This window comes from Xenopus laevis, chromosome 7S (assembly GCF_017654675.1).
Source record: "Xenopus laevis strain J_2021 chromosome 7S, Xenopus_laevis_v10.1, whole genome shotgun sequence".
In the NCBI taxonomy this organism is placed as follows: Eukaryota; Metazoa; Chordata; class Amphibia; order Anura; family Pipidae; genus Xenopus; species Xenopus laevis.
The window spans coordinates 90792605-90811791 of record NC_054384.1 but is presented as its reverse complement, the minus strand read 5'-3'; the positions used below and the strand labels follow the sequence as shown (position 1 = coordinate 90811791).

General features: G+C 37.7%; 1 protein-coding gene across 1 annotated transcript; it reads left to right on the top strand.

Annotated features, from left to right (window-relative positions):
* The first annotated feature begins 1592 nt into the window (after window positions 1–1592).
* Window positions 1593–15919, top strand: LOC108697252 (extracellular calcium-sensing receptor). The gene is made up of 9 exons (XM_041570637.1): window positions 1593–1649; window positions 3490–3613; window positions 3763–3959; window positions 4043–4260; window positions 7545–7821; window positions 10081–10356; window positions 12821–13042; window positions 14119–14242; window positions 15012–15919. Exons 1-9 carry the CDS (start codon window positions 1593–1595, stop codon window positions 15908–15910), a joined length of 2394 nt encoding a protein of 797 aa, XP_041426571.1. The 3' UTR covers window positions 15911–15919.
* Window positions 15920–19187: the final 3268 nt, after the last annotated feature.

Sequence of the window (19187 nt, the reverse complement as noted above, 5' to 3'; positions counted from 1 at the left end):
ATCAACCGATTTGGCCCAGATTGTGGGTTTTCAAGTACGGTAGAGAGGTTGCCAAAAGAGGGAATCTCACTATGGGGCAAATTCACTAACCACCGAAAATTCACCAGCGACGGCTTCGCTCACAAGCGCAACACTTCGACAGGTGTAGATTCGACAGTACAACGCTAATTCACTAAAATCCGAAGTTGCATCCAGGGCGCCGAACACTGAAGAAGTGTCGCGAAGCGAAGTTGCACTAGCGTTAGCTAATTTGTTCACGGCAGATTTGCAATGGACTGTATACCGTATATACCCGAGTATAAGCCGAGTTTTTCAGCATCCAAAATGTGCTGGAATAGTCTACCGCGGCTTATACTCGGGTCAGCGGGCAGTAGCTGAGATTGCAGTCACTTTTAATCATTCCTATACCAACAGTTCACTTGGGGAGAGACTGCAATATCCCACAATGCCCTCTGTTGGTTATATGAAAGAATAACAGTGCGCCCTCTGTTGGTTATATGAAAGAATAACAGTGACTGCAATATCACACAGTGCCATCTGTTGGTTATATGAAAGAATAACAGTGACTGCAATATCACACAGCGCCCTCTGTTGGTTATATGAAGGATTAACAGTGATGGCAATATCACACAGCGCCCTCTGAAGGTTATATGAAAGAATAACAGTGATGGCAATATCACACAGCACCCTCTGCACATGGTAGTGGGAGAGTGGGACAATGCACACAGTAATCCGTTTGGCAATTCTCTGTCACCATCAACTTTGCAAAGAAGTCCGGTTGATCGCTGGGGGGTCGCTTTGTGCGCTGCTGGGAGACAGGGCTGTAGTTGTGTCTAGGCTTATACTAGAGTCAATAAGTTTTCCCAGTTTTCGTAGGTAAAATTAGGTACCTCGGCTTATACTCGGGTCGGCTTATACTCGAGTATATACGGTATGTTGCAGCAAATACATTACACTACACAAGCCCAGGAAACCTTAATAAAATAAAATAAAGTTGTTATATTGCCCTACATATGATCCCAGTGTATAGTTTATGTGCCATATGTTAGGAAATGTAGGAGGGATAGGCTATTTTTCAGCCTATCACCCTGAAAAAATGAAAATTCGCCAGTGTTTTTTACTCTATTGCACTTCGCCTGGTCTGAGGTGGCGAAGGCAAGTTTGGCGCATGAGGTAACATTCAGTAAAATCCTCATCTTAGTGAACTTGCGTAGTTACGTCCATTCGCCAGAGCGCAAATTCGCCAGGCAATAGGGAGCAAAGTACCACTAAAGTCTATCTCCTTCGCTAGCAAAGTTACGCCGGCGTCCATTAGCAAATCGGCGAAGTTCTGAAATGACGTCACGCTGGTGAATTTTCGCTCTCGTTAGTTACTTCGCCCTTTAGTGAATTTGCCCCTATGTATGACCAGAATAAGGAACTAGTATTTCTACAGTGAGCTCTACCTGAAAGAACACCTCTAGCAGTTGTGAATATAAACTGACGCATCTTGCATGTTTTATACACACATCTGAGTTACATGTTTAAATAGATATACCCAAAGGAAATATAAGAAGAACAAAGAAATTCATGATGAATGGTTTAGGGAAATAATGACCTGCAAGAAAAAGGAAAGTGCCTATCCAACAATTACAGGATGTATCCGTTCTGTATCCAAAGGGAGTAAACAAAGGCAAAATCTTGTCCCTTTTGGCCAATGACTCTGCCCATTTAATTGCCTTAAAGATTATTATTATCACATTGTTCAATGCTACTTGCACTGAGGACAAAGATAATGATACATCTTAAATTAAATCGAATATATATATATACTGTATATATATATATATATATATATATATATATATATATATTTATCTGTATTATGACAATGAAAATCTAAGATTTAAGTGCAATATAAATACCACAAATATACATAAAAATATCCCGCTATAGGCGCTAATTTTAATACCAAAAAGTTGGGGACCTTTTCCACCTTCACCACCTTAATAAAATGGTATGAATAAATAGAATTGATTTTATTGGTACTAAAACACAATGTGATAAAATAATCTATACACTTGACAAATTACAGATAAAAATTACTTAAATAGCTGCAGTTCATAATTCTTCAAAAAGCTTAAAAAGACTTTAAAAAACCAAATCACTGAGGATTTTAATTGCCTTCAATCACAGTTCATAGTCGTCTATATTTTATAAATGAGGGTTAAAACTTCTCCCGGGTGTATTGTTATAAATCACCAATCCATTCAGATAGTATTAAGGATGTTATTTTGTTGCCAATTCAAATCAGGTTAGTATTATGGTACTAACCTGATTTGAATTGGCAACAAAGTAACATCCTTATGGATCTTCATACCTTAAGTCTACTAGAAAATCACGCAAACATTAAGGGGCAGATTTACTAAGGGTCGAATATTAATTAACCCTCGATATTCGACTAGGAACTAAAATCGTTCGACTTCGAATATTGAAGTCGAACGATTTAGCGCTAATCCTATGATCGAACGATCGAAGGATTATTCGTTCGATCGAACGATTAAATCCTTCGAATCGAACGATTCGAAGGATTTTAATACAACGATCGAAGGAATATCCTTCGATCAAAAAAACTCAGACAAGCCTATGGGGACCTTCCCCATAGGCTAACATTGACTTCGGTAGCTTTTAGCTGCCGAAGTAGGGGGTCGATTCGATTATCGAATGGTCGAATAGTCGAACGATTTTTAGTTCGAATCATTCGATTCGTAGTCGTAGTCGAAGGTCGAAGTAGCCCATTCGATGGTCGAAGTAGCCCAAAAAAACACTTCGAAATTCGAAGTTTTTTTAATTCGAATCCTTCACTCGAGCTTTGTAAATGTGCCCCTAAATAAACCCAATAGGCTGGTTTTGCTTCCAATAAGGATTAATTATATCTTAGTTGGGATCAAGTACAAGATACTGTTTATTATTACAGAGAAAAAGGAAATCATTCTTAAAAATATGGATTATTGATATAAAATGGAGTCTATGAGAAATGGCCATCCTTAAGTTAGAGCTTTCTGGGTAGTGGCTTTCTGATAGTGAATCCCATGCCTGTATACATTAAATGCAATAATCTATGTAGCATCATACTGAAGACTAACTCTTTTAATCTACAACTGCAGTGCATAAAATTTAATTTTAATACAAGTATGAGACCTGTTATCCAGAATGCTCTGGGATTTTTCTTTCCATAATATGGATCTTCATGCATTAAGGCCTTAAGTCTACTAGAAAATCATGTAAACATTAAATAAACCCAATAAGATGATTTTGCTTCCAATAAGGATTAATTATATCTTAGCTTGCATCAAGTACAAGGTACTGTTTTATTATTGCAAAGAAATAAGGAAATCATTAGCCATGGATTTGCGGCGAATTTCCGCTTTTGCACCAGCGAATGCATTTGAAAAACTGCTGCGATCATTTGCCGGTGAAAAATCCAAGCTTCTGTTTTTTTCCCTTTAGGTACCAAAATCCATATGCAGGAAGAACTGCCCTCCAGGATACAGAAAGGCTCAAAGGAAAGGACAGTCTGCCTGCTGCTTTGACTGCATCTTATGCTCAGAAGATGAGTTTAACAATGAGTCAGGTACCCAACAGAAAGTACTGCATATCTTTTTAAAGTTTTTAAATCATTATCATATAATGTAGGCACCACATATTTGGTCTTGTAACCAGAAGCAACAAATACGTTTTTTCACTTTCAACATTAAAACATGCTTTGTTTCATATTCTCAGATTCCACAAGCTGCATGAAATGCCCTGAAAATATGTGGGCAAATGAAATGCATGATGGCTGCAGGAATAGAACACTGGAGTTTCTGTCATATGAAGAAGGTCTTAAGTGGCTGCTCTCGATCTTTCCCTTATGTATTATCTTCTTAAAGAATGCTGATGTTCCAGTTGTGAAAGCAAATAACTGGAACCTAAGTTACGTTCTTTTTGTTTCCCTGTTCTTCTGTTTTCTCTGTACTTGAATGTACATTGGTCATCCTATTACTATAACCTGTATCCCCAGGCAATTTATATTTGGGATCAGTTTTGTCATGTGCATCTCATATATTTTGGGAAAGACAATGATGATGGTGATCGCCTTGAACCTCACCCAGCCAAGGAGCAGCAGGAGAATGTGGTTGAATTCTCGAGTAACAAACACCCTGGTGCTTGTACAAGAAAAAGAAAGTTCATTCAGCGCTATCCACTCCCCAAATGGATCCACTCTGCCAAAACCTCCAAGTGAAGTCAACAATTTTGTAGGGAAACACTAAAAACAAACCTCTGGTGCAATACTTCAATCAAGAAAATTAAAGTGCGGGATGGCATACGAATTGATTTGGATTTCTGAAGTCACCTGAAGTTTTCTCGTGAAGCAGCTTTGGGCAACTTTGGAAATCCAAAGCGATTCGTATGTCATCCCGCGGGCGATTTATATTCATGCCAACAGGAAGGCTTTTTGGATAGATTAGTCACCCTAAGTAGAGATTTGTCCCCGTTTGACTAATCTCACTGTTTTTAGAAAATGTGTCCGGAAAATGGAGCTTCTAGTCATAATCACATGTTGAAACTAAACCAAGGTAGCACAAAATCTATGCATTAACACAAATGGGCACAAAAAAATTCTCAAAAACAATAGACAATGTCTATGGGTGGTTTAACATTGGCTTAGAGAGTATGTCCTCACATTGTTCCACAGGAAATATCAACATTGTTCCCCAGTCTCACTCGAGTATGCTTCACAATATAGGAGTGCATCCTGAGGGTTTAACTATCCCATGAAATCACAGTTCCTTTTTAAAACTTTTTAAACATGAAATAAACCAGTGTTAGTGTGAGGACCTTTTCTTCATTTATAAAACATCTTTTTAAATCAATACTACTATGCATAAAATACAAGGAAACACAGAGGCAGAACTACTGGCTATCCATGACTAACATTTTTAACTGACAAGATCAAAATTCACATAAGAAAAGTATTACAAAAACAGCATCAAATGTCGCATGTTCTTTCAAGCAATATTTTTACCTCTAATTCTCTTTAGACAGAGTGAACACGAATAAGACAAACCAATTATTACTTTTTTGTTAGTCATTTTATTTAACCTGGGTCTACAGAGAGTATCAAAAATAAGACACTTGCAACAGAAACCAGATGATAAAAACCCACTCATTGCTTCATTGTCTGTTTATGATGCAGAGCTGTACAACTGGCTTTATTGTCTGAAGTTTGCAAAATATGCTCATTAATACAATCTTCAAGTCTCATTTGGGTAAAACTAAAGGCAAATGACAAACCATTATTTTGTGATTTTTGCATAAATCATGAACAGCGAACCAATAATAATAATATGATTGTTTTTCATGGCATAGGAGTATTTTCTACAAACCCAGTTGTAATATTGTTTGCAATGAAAATATATTTATTGCTTGCTTAATGCTTTTAGCTGCTGAAAAAATATTTGCTCATTTCTTTTTATTTCCATCATATCTATGAGCCTGAAAATGCTTGAATCATATTATATGATGCCGTTGAGAACTCAGTCCATCACAGGTGAAAATACTATTATTTCATTGGTTTTACTGGTGACTACTTCAATATATTTTGTGAATGGGAACATGTGTCGGCTGAAAGGCACAACGCTGCAAAGCTCCTTTAGAGACGGTGATGTTATTTTGGGAGCAGTAATGTCACTGTATCATTTTCCTGAATTAAAGAACCATAGCTTCAAAGAAAAGCCTTCTCCATCCTTATGTTCTGGGTAAGCAGTTTTATACAGCAGATTGGGAGGGTTAATAATCATGATGAGAATGATTATATTCTTTTGTTTTTCAGTTCCGTGAGTTATTCATTTTACTATTAGTTCATCAATTAAGTCAATTTTGTGCTCATTTTTTGTCATCTCTGTATTTTTTTGCTTTTATGGATGGGGGGAATGCTAGATATCACCCCAATTCAAAACATTTGTTATGGAATGTGTATTTTTTGCACATGGGAGAAATGGCCATAATGTTCTTTTTACTCTTAAAAATAAGGTGTTAGATGTCTGTGATAAACTGATTGGCTAGTAGTGAGTTTAATGATTCTGCTGTGTTGGTGCAGGTAAAGTAGTCAGAGCACAGAAACTTCTGGTACATTAATTACAACATGGCAGGTAAGACTGGCCTGCTTCATACTTGTTCTCAGCTTAGACAAGAAAAGGAACAAGAATATGAATCATAGGACAAATGATAAATAGTAGGAATGCCCTTAACCAAAATGTCAACAAAAGCAGGTTACTACAATGTCATATTTAAATGCTATGTCCATGTAAATGAATAAGAGCACAAATGCCTTTATATTGGCCACATAACTGGAAGGTGGATATTAAGATCCTTATATTTTGATGTATAAAACACACTGATTTTTAAACTATAGGGGTTTACGTGTGTGAGGAGGGGTACATAGGAAAATATCTGTGAGTTTTAGTCCTCTTACCATGGAACAGAGTGGAACACCAAGCACTAACCACCAATATATACTAGTGAGGATGGGCCCCAACCAAAGCATGTGATATGTGTGCCAGCATGGTTTCATGCGTAATAGATCTTACCAGACTACCTTAATTTCTTTTTATGAGAAGGTGAGCAGGGACCTCGATTCTAGGATGGCAGTATATATGATTTACTTCGACTTTGCTAAAGCATTTGATACAGTGCCACACAGAAGGTTACTGGTTTGTTGGCCTGGAACATAGTATTTGTACCTGGATAGAGAACTGGCTTAAAGTTAGACTACAAAGAGTGGTGGTAAATGGAACATTTTCTAATTGGACCAGTGTTGTTAGTACCGTAGGGCTCTGTACTAGGTCCCTTGCTTTTCAACTTGTTTATTAATGACCTGGAGGTGGTGCTTGGACAGACATAATATCAAAGGCTATTGTGATACTAAACTCTATAGTTAGTACAGATATGGGTATATATAAATTATGTGACGGTATGGAGGGGTGTGTGTAAGGATGCTGGCCAGTGGCGAAGCGGGCCAGGACCTGCACCCCCTTTGGGCCCCCCGCATCCCGTGCGCCACTGAAAACGCGGTTGGTATGGAGGGGGGCAGGGCCCGGCTGCGCGTCATGCACCAGGGCCTGCCCTCCTCTAGTTACGCTACTAATGCTGGGTATTCATTTGGAGGGGTGGAACTTTATGGACTTTGTCTTTTTTCAACCCGATTTAACTATGTAACAGCATAGATATTCTTTCAATAACACAGAAGAATACGTTGTGCTATACGTATACAATGGATAAAGGATCATTATTATATGAACATATTTGAATAATACATTGTTTGTATTGTCTGTAATGCAGGCTGTATTGTCTATAATGTAATATTGAATGGAATTAAAACATCTTAAAAGTTTCCATCCTATTCTTGAATCGGTGCTCTGTAAAGAGCAGGTTGTAACAGAAAACATTTATATTCAATTGTGATTGCTAAAATATATAAAATAATGTGTAGACAACTTTTTATTTGTTTTCTTTTATCTTAGAGCATTTGTGCGTTACTACAGACATGTCCTGGTAATTATGTTTGCTGTAGAGGAAATTAACAGGAATCCTTTGCTTCTCCCTAATGTTACTTTGGGCTATGAGATCTATGACTCATGTGACTATGTCTCGAACGCAGTGGAAGCCACTTTGAAATTGTTCTCTGGGAGACAGGATCATGTTCCAGGCTACAGGTGCACAACCAAAGGGCCCCTGGTTGGATTTATTGGGCTGCCATATAGCATGGCAGTTCTTACGCAGATCTATAGATACCCACATGTAAGTACAGACACAGTATTCAAAAAGAATGTACAAATTTCAACGTGTGTACCATGTACAATTGATGTATTAATTTACTAAATTCAGTAGTGTAATTCATCAGGTGCATAGCTAGTCTATCAATGAACTGAGACTGCTGCTATTGGCATAACTAGGAGTAGAGTCAATGGTATATAACATTTTTCATGAATGTATAAAGTGGTTCTCATGGAAGGTACTTGAGGCCCTTTCGTGCCAGTATAAAATTTTGTACAATCCTTTTCTGATTTGAATGCCCATTTTCTACTCATTTATCTACCCAATCAAAAAATGCCGATCCCCTCGACCCTCCAGTAAGCCTGCCCCTACATCAGCATGACTCCGAACGTTGTTTGGGCAGGAGTTGCTTCAGACGGTAGAGGGTAGAGGGGATCGGCAACACCCTCTGTCACTTGCTGTCTGCAAGACTGGGGACATATCTCTGAAAATGTAAGTTTCATATAATAAAGGTATATGGCATTTATGTTAATAATAACTCAGCTAACACATATAACAGTACTTCTTTTCAAGGTGAAACACCCCTTTAATATTTTTATTGCTTTCATTATGAAATCATAAAATGCAGAAGAAATGATGTATATTTGTAAAATAGTCAAAATGTCAAATGTGTAGGTGATATACAAAATATACAACAATATACAAAATAAACAACACTACAAAAGTTTGATTGGGTTACAATGATTGTGATGCAAAGCATGCCTGCACAATGGACAGCAACAGATGTCTCTTGAGTGGACCAACAGTACCGAAATGGAGTGCTGCTACCAGTGTTACCTGTTCATGTCGGGTGCCTCTGGGTGTATGGCCCCCAAAATCAATGTCCGCAAATAAAACACCAATGGCACATCCGATGCTTGTGAAACCAGTTGTGGGTTTATTAATTTAGCTCATAAATGGCAACGTTTCACCCAAGAACACGTCTGGCAAGCCTGGCTTGACAAAGGGTCGTGTAGTGGCCCGAAACTTGGCCATTTATGAGCTAAATTAATAAACCCACAACTGGTTTCACAAGCATCGGATGTGCCATTGGTGTTTTATTTGTAGATCTTGAGTGGACCAAGTCATATTGAATTGTGTGAGATCACCACATGCCTGTGGCTGTGGTTTGTTAATAAGGAAATCATTCTTACTTGACAATTGAGTTTTGACAGTGCTCAAATGAGGTTACATAGTGCTACTGGCTGGTATCTATATATACTCCTCTGCTGTTGTTGCTTGAAAATATTTAATAATTATTTCAGAGCAAGTGAGATTAAACCCTCAAGTCAATGTGACTAAAATGCTCTCAACACCAGACAAAGGTTTTCCAATATCTTTTGTATGCTTGTATGCTGTATTATACAGTGGGAGATTGGTGGCAATCTTCTTGTGCATCATCTTCTTGTAAAGCTTCTTGTGCATCATCCCTCTTAAGTCACGGTTCAAAATTAAGTATGGGGTTTAATGGTGTCCTGTGAGTACGTTGTTGCAAAAATCAAAGAGAGTCCCATTCATATATTGCACAGCAAGCTAGGTCGTTGTTTAATGATTGTGTAACAGCTTTCTTACTTTGTTATTTGATGTAAGCAATTTTCTGAGAAGGCAGTAGAGACAACTTAGAGCACTGAGGCATTTAGGGGTGCAAAAATGTGACCATGAAGTACTTGCACCTGTATAATCAGTAAGTGCATGTTAGGTATTTCCATCTTGCACTAGAATACAATTTGGTGCAAGATGTAGAGTTCAGCACTGAGAGGGGGTAGCAGCCATGTTCTTGCCAGACAAGTGACAACTTCCTGTCCCTTGTGTCCCCCTGGTACTAGTTCTAGGAGTGAGTATTGGTGCAAATGCCTGTTATGATTACTCTCAGTACAAGCTCAATTTTGCATCCATTTTAGCATTCCGCAATGCGTTTTTTTTCTTAAATGAGTCCACATGTGTGAGCTTTTATTCCTATATAAAGTTTACAGATGTGTGAGCATCAGCAATATTTCACACAATGTCAGGATGAACATGCAATGCTCCAAATAGAAGTAACTGACTGACCAGCTGGTTTTTGCTTAATGGAAGCTCCCTTGTTTATTGAGGTGCCATAAACATTTCAGGTCAGGCACAGTCCTTTCCCAAGCCAGTGCCACATTACTGTTAACCAGTGTATTTTATTCAGAGTATCTTTTTTTGCTATAACACCTACAAATAATTTGCTCCATTTCAGCCACTAACTATCTTTTATGTCTCTAGATTAGTTATGGAGCACAAGATCCAGTTTTAGATGATAAAACATTATTCCCATCTTTCTTCCGGATTGTACCTAACGACCGTTCCATGTATGCCGGCTTCGTACAGCTCCTCCATTACTTTGGCTGGACTTGGGTCGGACTTGTTACATCGGATGAGGAACATAATTTAAGAACAAGCCAGGAGCTAAGGGCAGTGTTGCATGAAAGTGGAATATGTATTGCTTACTTTGCAGTTGTTTCAACTAAATATATTTTTACCTATGCACAAGTCGCTAGAGTAATAGAGAAATCCAAAGCCAGTGTGGTTATATCATTGTGTAGCCGCGTCATTTTTGTTGATTTGATTTACATATTTTCTAAAATTGCACAACATGGGAGAGTCTGGATTATACCAGAATTATTTTCATTTTCCACAGTTTTGAGTGATCTCAATGGTTCTATACAGTTTTCAGTGCACAGAGAAAAAATTCCTGGGTTTCAAGACTTTCTATACAGCATCAATCCAACCTCATTTCCCAGTTATTTTACTGCTGATTTTTGGAATGATTTATTTCTGTGTCTACCCCCAGACAAATCCACATATGGTCAAATAGCTGACCCAAAGAATTGCACTGGAAACGAGTCATTAAAAATTTTTGATTCTATTTCTGAAATAAAGACTTTTAGCGTAACGTATGCTGTTTACAGAACCGTGTATTCATTTGCTACTGTAATGCATAAAATGCTGTTATCCATGCAGCTTTCTGGTTATCAGTTAAACGTAAGGAAAAGATTTCTGCCTACACTGGTACATTTTTGTTAATTGTTTATTGGTAGATGTAGATATGTAGAAATAGATAGATAAATGTCTATCAAGTTAAGGTTCCAATTTTTGGAAAAAAAGGCGAAAAAAGACACCAGTGGGTGGAGGGGGAATAAATTGTTTACCAGTAACCATAAGTGGTGGCGGGCCCTTGTGCAGGACGTGCAGCCGGGCCGCCCGCCCCCCTCCGTACACTATTTTCTGCTCATAATCCGCCCGGAATCAATGGTTCGCAAGTTGCCGGGGGGGCCTTGAGGGGGTGTGGACCCTAGCCCGATCGCACCCCCTGCTCCCCTGGTAGTTCCGCCACTGTTGTTTACTGCCCTTATTATGGTAATCATCCCTTTGATTTAGGACTCTAAGGGGCACATTTACTAAGCTCGAGTGAAGGATTCGAAGTAAAAAAACGTTGAATTTCGAAGGTTTTTTTTTGGATACTTCGACCATCGAATAGGCTACTTCGACCTTCGACTACGACATCGACTTGAATGATTCGAACTAAAAATAGTTCGACTATTCGACCATTCGATAGTCGGAGTACTGTCTCTTTAAAAAAAACTACCTACTTTGCCACAAACCTACCGAGCTACAATGTTAGCCTAAGCTTTTTCTGATCGAAGGAAAATCCTTCGATCGATGGATTAAAATCCTTCGAATCGTTCGATTCGAAGGACTTGCGGTAAATCCTTTGACTTCGATATTCGAAGTCGAAGAATTTAACTTCGAGGTTAATTAACCCTCGATATTCGACCCTTAGTAAATGTGCCCCTTACACACAGCTATATTTTTTATGCATTTGAAGAGCTTTTGAGATGCATGTTTGAACACACCTAAACACATCTGCTAATTGATTCAATTATTTTCTTCCTCATGAGTTGCATTTTATGGCATTCACATTTCATTGCATTTTGTAAACAGCACATACTGCATTTTCTTGTGCTTGACACATGTTTAAAACTCAAGAGAACAGAGGGTTGCTTTTAAAGCTGACAAAAACAATGGTAGGTGAGTTTCTAAAACGCATAAAAGCACCATATGTGTTTTAGATTAGGTTCTCCCGATCTACTTCCTACTACAGAAAAGCACTGAATATGAGGTGCATAATTCATTTCGAACAAATTAGTAGTTTGCGATGATCATTCCCAGCATGAATTTGAATGCCTTTAGGAAAAAAGCTGAAGGACCACGACTTTGAAGGAATGCCATAAAATGCAATTTTTACTAGAGAACTATGTACAAACATTACTTGTTCTGAGGTTTTATAGTATTTCTAGGCAAGAGTATAAGAAAGATTAACATGGAATATTCCATCTTCAGCTATTACCTACTGGACCTGCCATTACTGGCATTTGGTAAGGATAGTATCATACTATAGGACTGCTACAGAAGGTGATAAGTAAGGCTGTGGACAGATAATGGCAGAGTAAGACCTATACCTTCATATGTAATGAAAAGTGCAATGTTTACCCAGGTGCCGTAACTCAACCAATTAGATGTTTGCTTTAAAAGAGGTGACAGGTAAATGCTACCTCCTGATTGGCTGCTATATGTGATAGAATGCGTAGCAAACTTTACTCCCGATATTGTATAACCCCCTTATAAATGCTAAGGATAGTGTATGGCACTGGCAATGAAGAACCAGTATGCCAGCCGCATAGATTGTATATGCACAGGTTTCTGGTGTTTCTGATAAGGGCAGTGTGTTGTCAAGCAACATGTGATCCTGCTGGCTTTTAACATTCCACTAAAACAAGTGTAGACACTTTTAAAAGTATCTTACATTCTAATATGAAGCTCTAACTAACAAAGTTGTTTCATCACAATACATGTCCCATAGAAAGCACACTTGAGAGTATGAATGCATATTTGTACGTTCAACTATGTATATCCAGGTGTATTTTAACACTGTAACAATATTTTATTTCTGTTTGTAATATAGCTGAGCCAGTACCTCAAACATATTAATTTCCAAATTAAATCAGGAGAAAAATTGTATTCTGCAAATGAAGGACCCATAGGGCAGTATGATATTGTGAACTGGGTGACATCTAAGGGAACGGTTACCTATACTCAGATTGGCAGCTTCTTCCCATTTGCTCCTGCAAAGCAGCAACTGATAATCAACCAAAGTGATATCAAATGGAATCACAAATTTAAACAGGTAAAAAAATTTAACTGATAGAAGGGGTGTCTTTTCAAAACCAGAGCAGCTGAATAGTCGAGTACTGTGACATTGTGATCCTCTCTCACAGCTGAGCCTTCACTGGACTGAATGTCTGTAGGAAAGGTGTTGTTCTGAACTGTAACTTAGGGGCTTCACCAGCTTTAAAGAATGAAAAATAAATGAGTGACAGTAGTTCTTAACCATGAACATAAGGTTTACTGAACAGACTAAAGGTAGTTCATTTGAACGATAATCATGGAGGTAACAGATCTGATAGTGTAAAGACAAATTATACTCACAAATTTAGGTAGGCTAGAGATGGATAAGATAGAAACGTGTCCCCTTCAGTAGAAGCCTGAGTCCTATTTCTAGCTATGGCCCTACACTAAAGGTGGTCATAAACGAAGAGATCCGCTCAAATGGGTTGATCTCTCCCAGATATAAAAACAAAAAATGACAAGGAAAAAACATTTTAGTCTTTTAACTTTCTCCTGCCGATCTTCACACTGTCTCTCAGCTGTATCCAAAAAAAAATCTCCAAAATTTGTAAATAGATCAGCGCCTATGGCAACAGAGAAAATTAAAACAGAAAACCAAAATAGCGCAGTATGTTTGGATATTTGGACGGTTAAAAAAGCACTTTATAAGGTGTGCTTCCCCTTTAAATCTTCCACTGCTGTTGAAAGCATGCCCAAGAAAGATTCCTTTATATCCAAGTAGTTGTATCCACCATGTGGCTAAAATGCCTACTTATAAGCCTTAATTACTATGATCGAATCAGAATGGATCCAATACAGGCGGTCGGATCGCGGGACTGCATACACGCAGTCGAGATCTGCCTGACTTTCGGCCAGACATCGATTGGGGAACCCCGGTCGGATGGCCCCACACATAATAAGCCAATAAGCTGCTGACACAGTCTGTCTGCAGCTTTTATCGCCCGTACATTTAGGCTGGTTTTGCCATACTGACACCATACTACTTCTTCTTAGTGAAGCATATATGTAAAATTGTTAAAAAATAGAACTGAGCTTAAACAATTATCATCAAAGCTTCTATTTATTTTCTTTTAGGTACCAAAATCAATATGCAGTGAGAATTGTCCTCCAGGATACAGAAAAGTTCAAAGGAAGGGGCAGCCAGTCTGCTGCTTTGACTGTATCTTGTGTTCAGAAGATGAGTTTAGCAATGAAACGGGTAAACACAATGGAACATAATATATTTGGTTTTCATACTTAACCTAACTTAAAGGGCATGTAAAGGCAAAAAAATAAAATCCCATTTTTACTTTCTTTAATGAAAAAGAAACCTATCTCCAATATACTTTAATTAAAAAATGTGTACCGTTTTTATAAGAAACCTGACTGTATGGAGTGAAATTCTCCCTTCATTTACTGCTGTGGATAGAAGTTGTCAGATGGTCCCTAACTGCTGAGCAGGGAAACAATCATACTTATGAACAGCAGGGGAGCCCCCGCCTTACTTCCCAGCTATGCAGAACTCAAGCAGCTTTGTTTATGACGATCCCTAAGCAGCCCAGACCACACTGAGCATGTGCACAGTCTTGGTCTTGCACAGATGTTTAACAAAGTTACAAGATGGTGACCCCCTGTGGCCAACTTTGAAAGCATAAATTATTTGTTTGATTAGGCTTGTGGTGCAGCGAGTTCATATACAAACTACAGCATTTCCAGCCTTATTCTATTTGAGACTTTACATGCCCTTTAATAACATGTAATGTAGACACAAACCATAATAATCTTGTAACCCCAAGTAATTGCAATCAAGAATTTTACTTTCATTATTACATTTGCACTTAATCAATTGACCTTAAACCAGAAAGCTGGATGATACTCAATAGATACCATTATTTACTGGCACTTTTCTTTTTATGGTAGGTTATATATATTTTTTTGTAGGTTACATTGGTTGCTCAGACTTATAATTTCATATTTCATTTTCTCAGATTCCACAAACTGCATGAAATGCCCTAAAGATATGTGGGCAAATGAAATGCATGATGGCTGCTGGAATAGAACACTGGAGTTTCTGTCATACGAAGAGGTCTTAGGTGGTACTTTGGCTTCTCTTTCGATTCTGGGATCTCTCCTTCCCCTAAGCATCCTGTTTATCTTCTTAAAGAATGCCAATACTCCAGTTGTAAAGGCAAATAACCGGAATCTCAGTTACATTCTTTTGGTTTCCCTGTTTTTCTGTTTTCTCTGTATTTTAATGTTCATTGGTCGTCCTATTACTATAACCTGTATCCTCAGGCAATTTATATTTGGTATCAGTTTTGTCTTGTGCATCTCATGTGTTTTGGGAAAGACAATGATGGTGGTGATCGCCTTCAACCTCACAAAGCCAAAGAGTAGTGGGCGAATGTGGTTGAATTCTCGAGTCACAAACACCCTGGTGCTTGTGTGCACAGCTATACAAGTAATTATATGTGCTGGGTGGCTTGCACACTCTCCCCCTTTTGAATACACTGATAATAAATCTAAGATGGGCATCATTATTGTGGAATGCAACAAGGGGTCATCTGTTGCTTATTCTTGTACAATGGGGTATATGGGATTTTTAGCTACTTTATGTTTTGTAGTTGCTTATTTGGTGAGAAAGTTGCCAGGCAGTTTCAATGAGGCCAAACTGATCACCTTTAGTATGTTGATATTTGGAGTTGTTTGGATCTCCTTCATCCCAGCCTACCTCAGCACCACAGGGAAGTACATGATGGCAGTGGAGGTGTTTGCTATTTTATCTTCTAGCAGTGGAGTAGTCTCATGTATATTTTTGCCAAAGGTCTACATTATTATTCTGAGCCCAGAGATGAATAAGATAGAGATAAAAAGCACAAACAAATAATGAAGATATGTGGGCAAATGAAATGCATGATGGCTGCAGGAATAGAACACTGGAGTTTCTCAATGAAGAAGGTCTTACGTGGCAATTTGGCTGCTCTTTTGATTTTATCTTCTTAAAGAATGCTGATGTTCCAGTTGTGAAAGCAAATAATTTCAATCAAGAAAATTAAAGTGCATATGTGCCAGTATTATTGTTTCTTTTCTTTAAAAGTGTATGTGCAAATCTTTTCCATACATACAGTACGTGTTGGTGTAAGGTGATCTAAATACCTCTGGCTGAATCACCTACTCACCAGATGCATGTATAGCCAGGCCAAACATCAATCTCTCATCAGGGACCTTCTGTGTATCCTATGTGGATATCCACTGAAAACAAACTGCGCCAAAATAGTATAATAGTGGTTTTAATAATAAATAAATAGAACCCCAAATGGGATACTCATGGAGATTCATAAAAGCATTAACTAAACAGTCTTTAAAATCCTGGAAACTTTTGAGATCCTCTACGTGTTTCACGTGGTACTCCACTCTTCCTCAGGAAGTATAAGCTGTAACACAGCTTTAAAAATGCTGCCTTTATGTCTTCTGTCAAGGGCTGGTTCTGCATTGGTCCCAACTGGATCATCACTGTGCACTTTTCCTATCAAGTATCACTTGTTCCTGTGTATCAAGACTCACTTTAGTTTGTGCCAGTATCACTTGTTCCTGCATGTCAAGCCTCACTTTCATGTTAATATTCAATTCTGCATCTGCAAGGTTATCCAGAAAGTGATGTCCAGCTGGCAGGGGTTGCATTATAACAGAGAGAGTATACATTGCCAAGGAAATGCAGAATTGTTCTACAACCCAGACTTTAGACAATTCTATACAGAAAAATCTCTTGCATATCTAGAAATACACCGCGCACAAATATCCAGACCACCATAGAATGCATTGCCATGGAAACAAGAAACATTTAAGGGCCAATATCAATAAAAATAGAAAACTCTATAACAATTTTTAACTAAATAAATAAGGGGCCAATAGAGTGAACTATACAATTCATCTTACATATACATATCAGGCATAGGGGCTACAAATTGGATGTAAAATATTATGTAATAAAACCACCTCACCGTATCCGGATTAAAAAGCAGCTAAACCCAACTAAATTTTTAAACCTTTTGGGTGTAAGGTATCTAATTTGAATATCCAAAAGGTCTCCCTTTGTCTAATTTAATCAGCCGATCCCCACCAAGGGTGGTGGCATTTCAGGGAGATTTGTCGCCCAAAGTAGAGTAGATTTGTCGCTGGGCGACTAATCTCCCCGTTTGCCACTACAATAAAACTATCTGGAATGTGAAGTCCCACAGTGTGTGCCTTCTGGATAACTGTCATGTTTTTCTTTGTAATGTCGTGGTACACTATGGTTCATTTCTCCTGCCCTTAGGTTACAGATATGTTCGCCTATCCTGCATCCCACATTTCTTTTTGTTCTGCCAATATAGAACAAATTGCATGGACATATAATCAAGTAAACAATAAAAATTGCAACTCAATTGATTCAGTTAATTGTTAACGGAACATTATTCCCCATAAACCTTTTTGGCAAAACAAAAGGGAATGTTACACATCGTTTGTGATCATATTTGAAAGTGCCCCTAATACCAAAGGGATTTTGTTTGTTGGTCTTTTTTCCCCAAATTTTAAAGGGGCCCACTATATCCTTAATAGTATATGGTTTTCTAAAACAAATTCTGGGTTTAGTATTTTATTCTTTTCCTAATACAGGGTCTGCTTTGATGAGGTGCCAATGTTTATAAATGGCCTGTTTAAACTTAGGCCTTATTGGTTATATCTGGTACAGAAGGTTAAATTCAAAATAATTTTTTAAAATGAAATCTACACTGGTTATTCTACTGGGTATTCACTCTCAGATTGAAATTTTTCTTGTATAGCTAATACACCTTTCTCATGGAGAATACTTTTATAGAGAGGAAACATCACAAGTGACCCATATAAGGTTACCTTCCCATTTTACATTACTCCATTTGTTCAAAAGGTCAGTGGTATCACGTAAGTATGAGTATTGTTTCTTTACTATGTCTTGTAAATTAAAATCTACTTATTCAGAAAGATTACTTGTTAGCGATTCAATCCCTGAAATAATTGGTGTACCTGGAGGGTTAATCAAAGTTTTGTGAACTTTAGGTAAATGGTAAAACACGTCTATCCTAGGGTCAGTTTTATTAAGATTATTATATATACTTGTTCAATAATGCCATTTTTTTGCATCCTTCAAAAGTGACTGTAAGGCCCTACTAAACCTATTAGTGGGATCATGATCTAATTTAACATATGTCTGTTCATCACTAAGTTGTCTTATTGCCTCATTAACATAGTCGTCCCTCTGTTGTATGACGATATTTATTATTAAAACCATTATTAATAATAAGTAATATAGTAATTAAAAATTACTATAGATTCATCTTTCGTCAGTGTAAAGCTTCTATTTGTTTCCTATTCAAATTGTTTGTGATCTTATTAGGTCTTTCTAGAATCATATTAAAATCCTCCTGTACTACTATTTTATGGAAGATTTGTAAGTATTCACCCTATGAATCCTTAGGGAAAAAGTTGCTTTTATTATGTCTAATAAATCTTTTTACAGTGGCCTCTGTGGTCTGTACTAAACTATCTGTTGCTTCACCCGTAGCTCTTAACATATGGTGTCTCTTAATGGTCAGTTCATTAATGAACTTGTGTAGATCTATGTATGTTTCAAACCTATTGGGACCACTATTTGGAGCAAACTTTAATTCTTTATCCAATACCTTTTTCTCATCTCCTGTTAATGGCCTAATGTGCTGCACTTTGTTTTCAGTGGATATCCACATAGGATACACATAAGATCCCTGATGAGAGATTGGTGTTTGGCCTGGCTATACATGCATCTGGTGATTTAGGTCTGGTAGGTGATTCAGCCAGAGTGTGGTATTTAGATCACCTTACACCTACACATGTTTTTATGGAAAAGATTTGCACATACACTTTTAAGGAAATAAAGTAATACTAAATCTAAAATGGGCACCATTATTGTGCAATGCAACAAGGGATTTCCAACAGATTATTCAGGAACAATGGGATATATGAGGGTTTAGTTACTTTCTGTTTTGGAGTTGCTTACTTTAAGATTTAATTAGGCCATATTGATCACCTTTAGTATGTTGTTATTTGAAACTGTTTGGATATCCTTTATCCTAGTCTAACTCAGCTCCACAGGGAAGTACATGGTGGCA

What these genes read in the sequence shown, in the direction of transcription:
- LOC108697252 (XM_041570637.1), top strand. Translation starts at nt 1,593, where the DNA reads ATGACCTGCAAGAAAAAGGAAAGTGCCTATCCAACAATTACAGGATGT. An exon ending in AGATCTATAGATACCCACAT is followed by an intron (nt 7,822 to 10,080) that starts GTAAGTACAGAC and finishes TTATGTCTCTAG; the next exon opens with ATTAGTTATGGAGCACAAGA. An exon ending in GGAATCACAAATTTAAACAG is followed by an intron (nt 13,043 to 14,118) that starts GTAAAAAAATTT and finishes ATTTTCTTTTAG; the next exon opens with GTACCAAAATCAATATGCAG.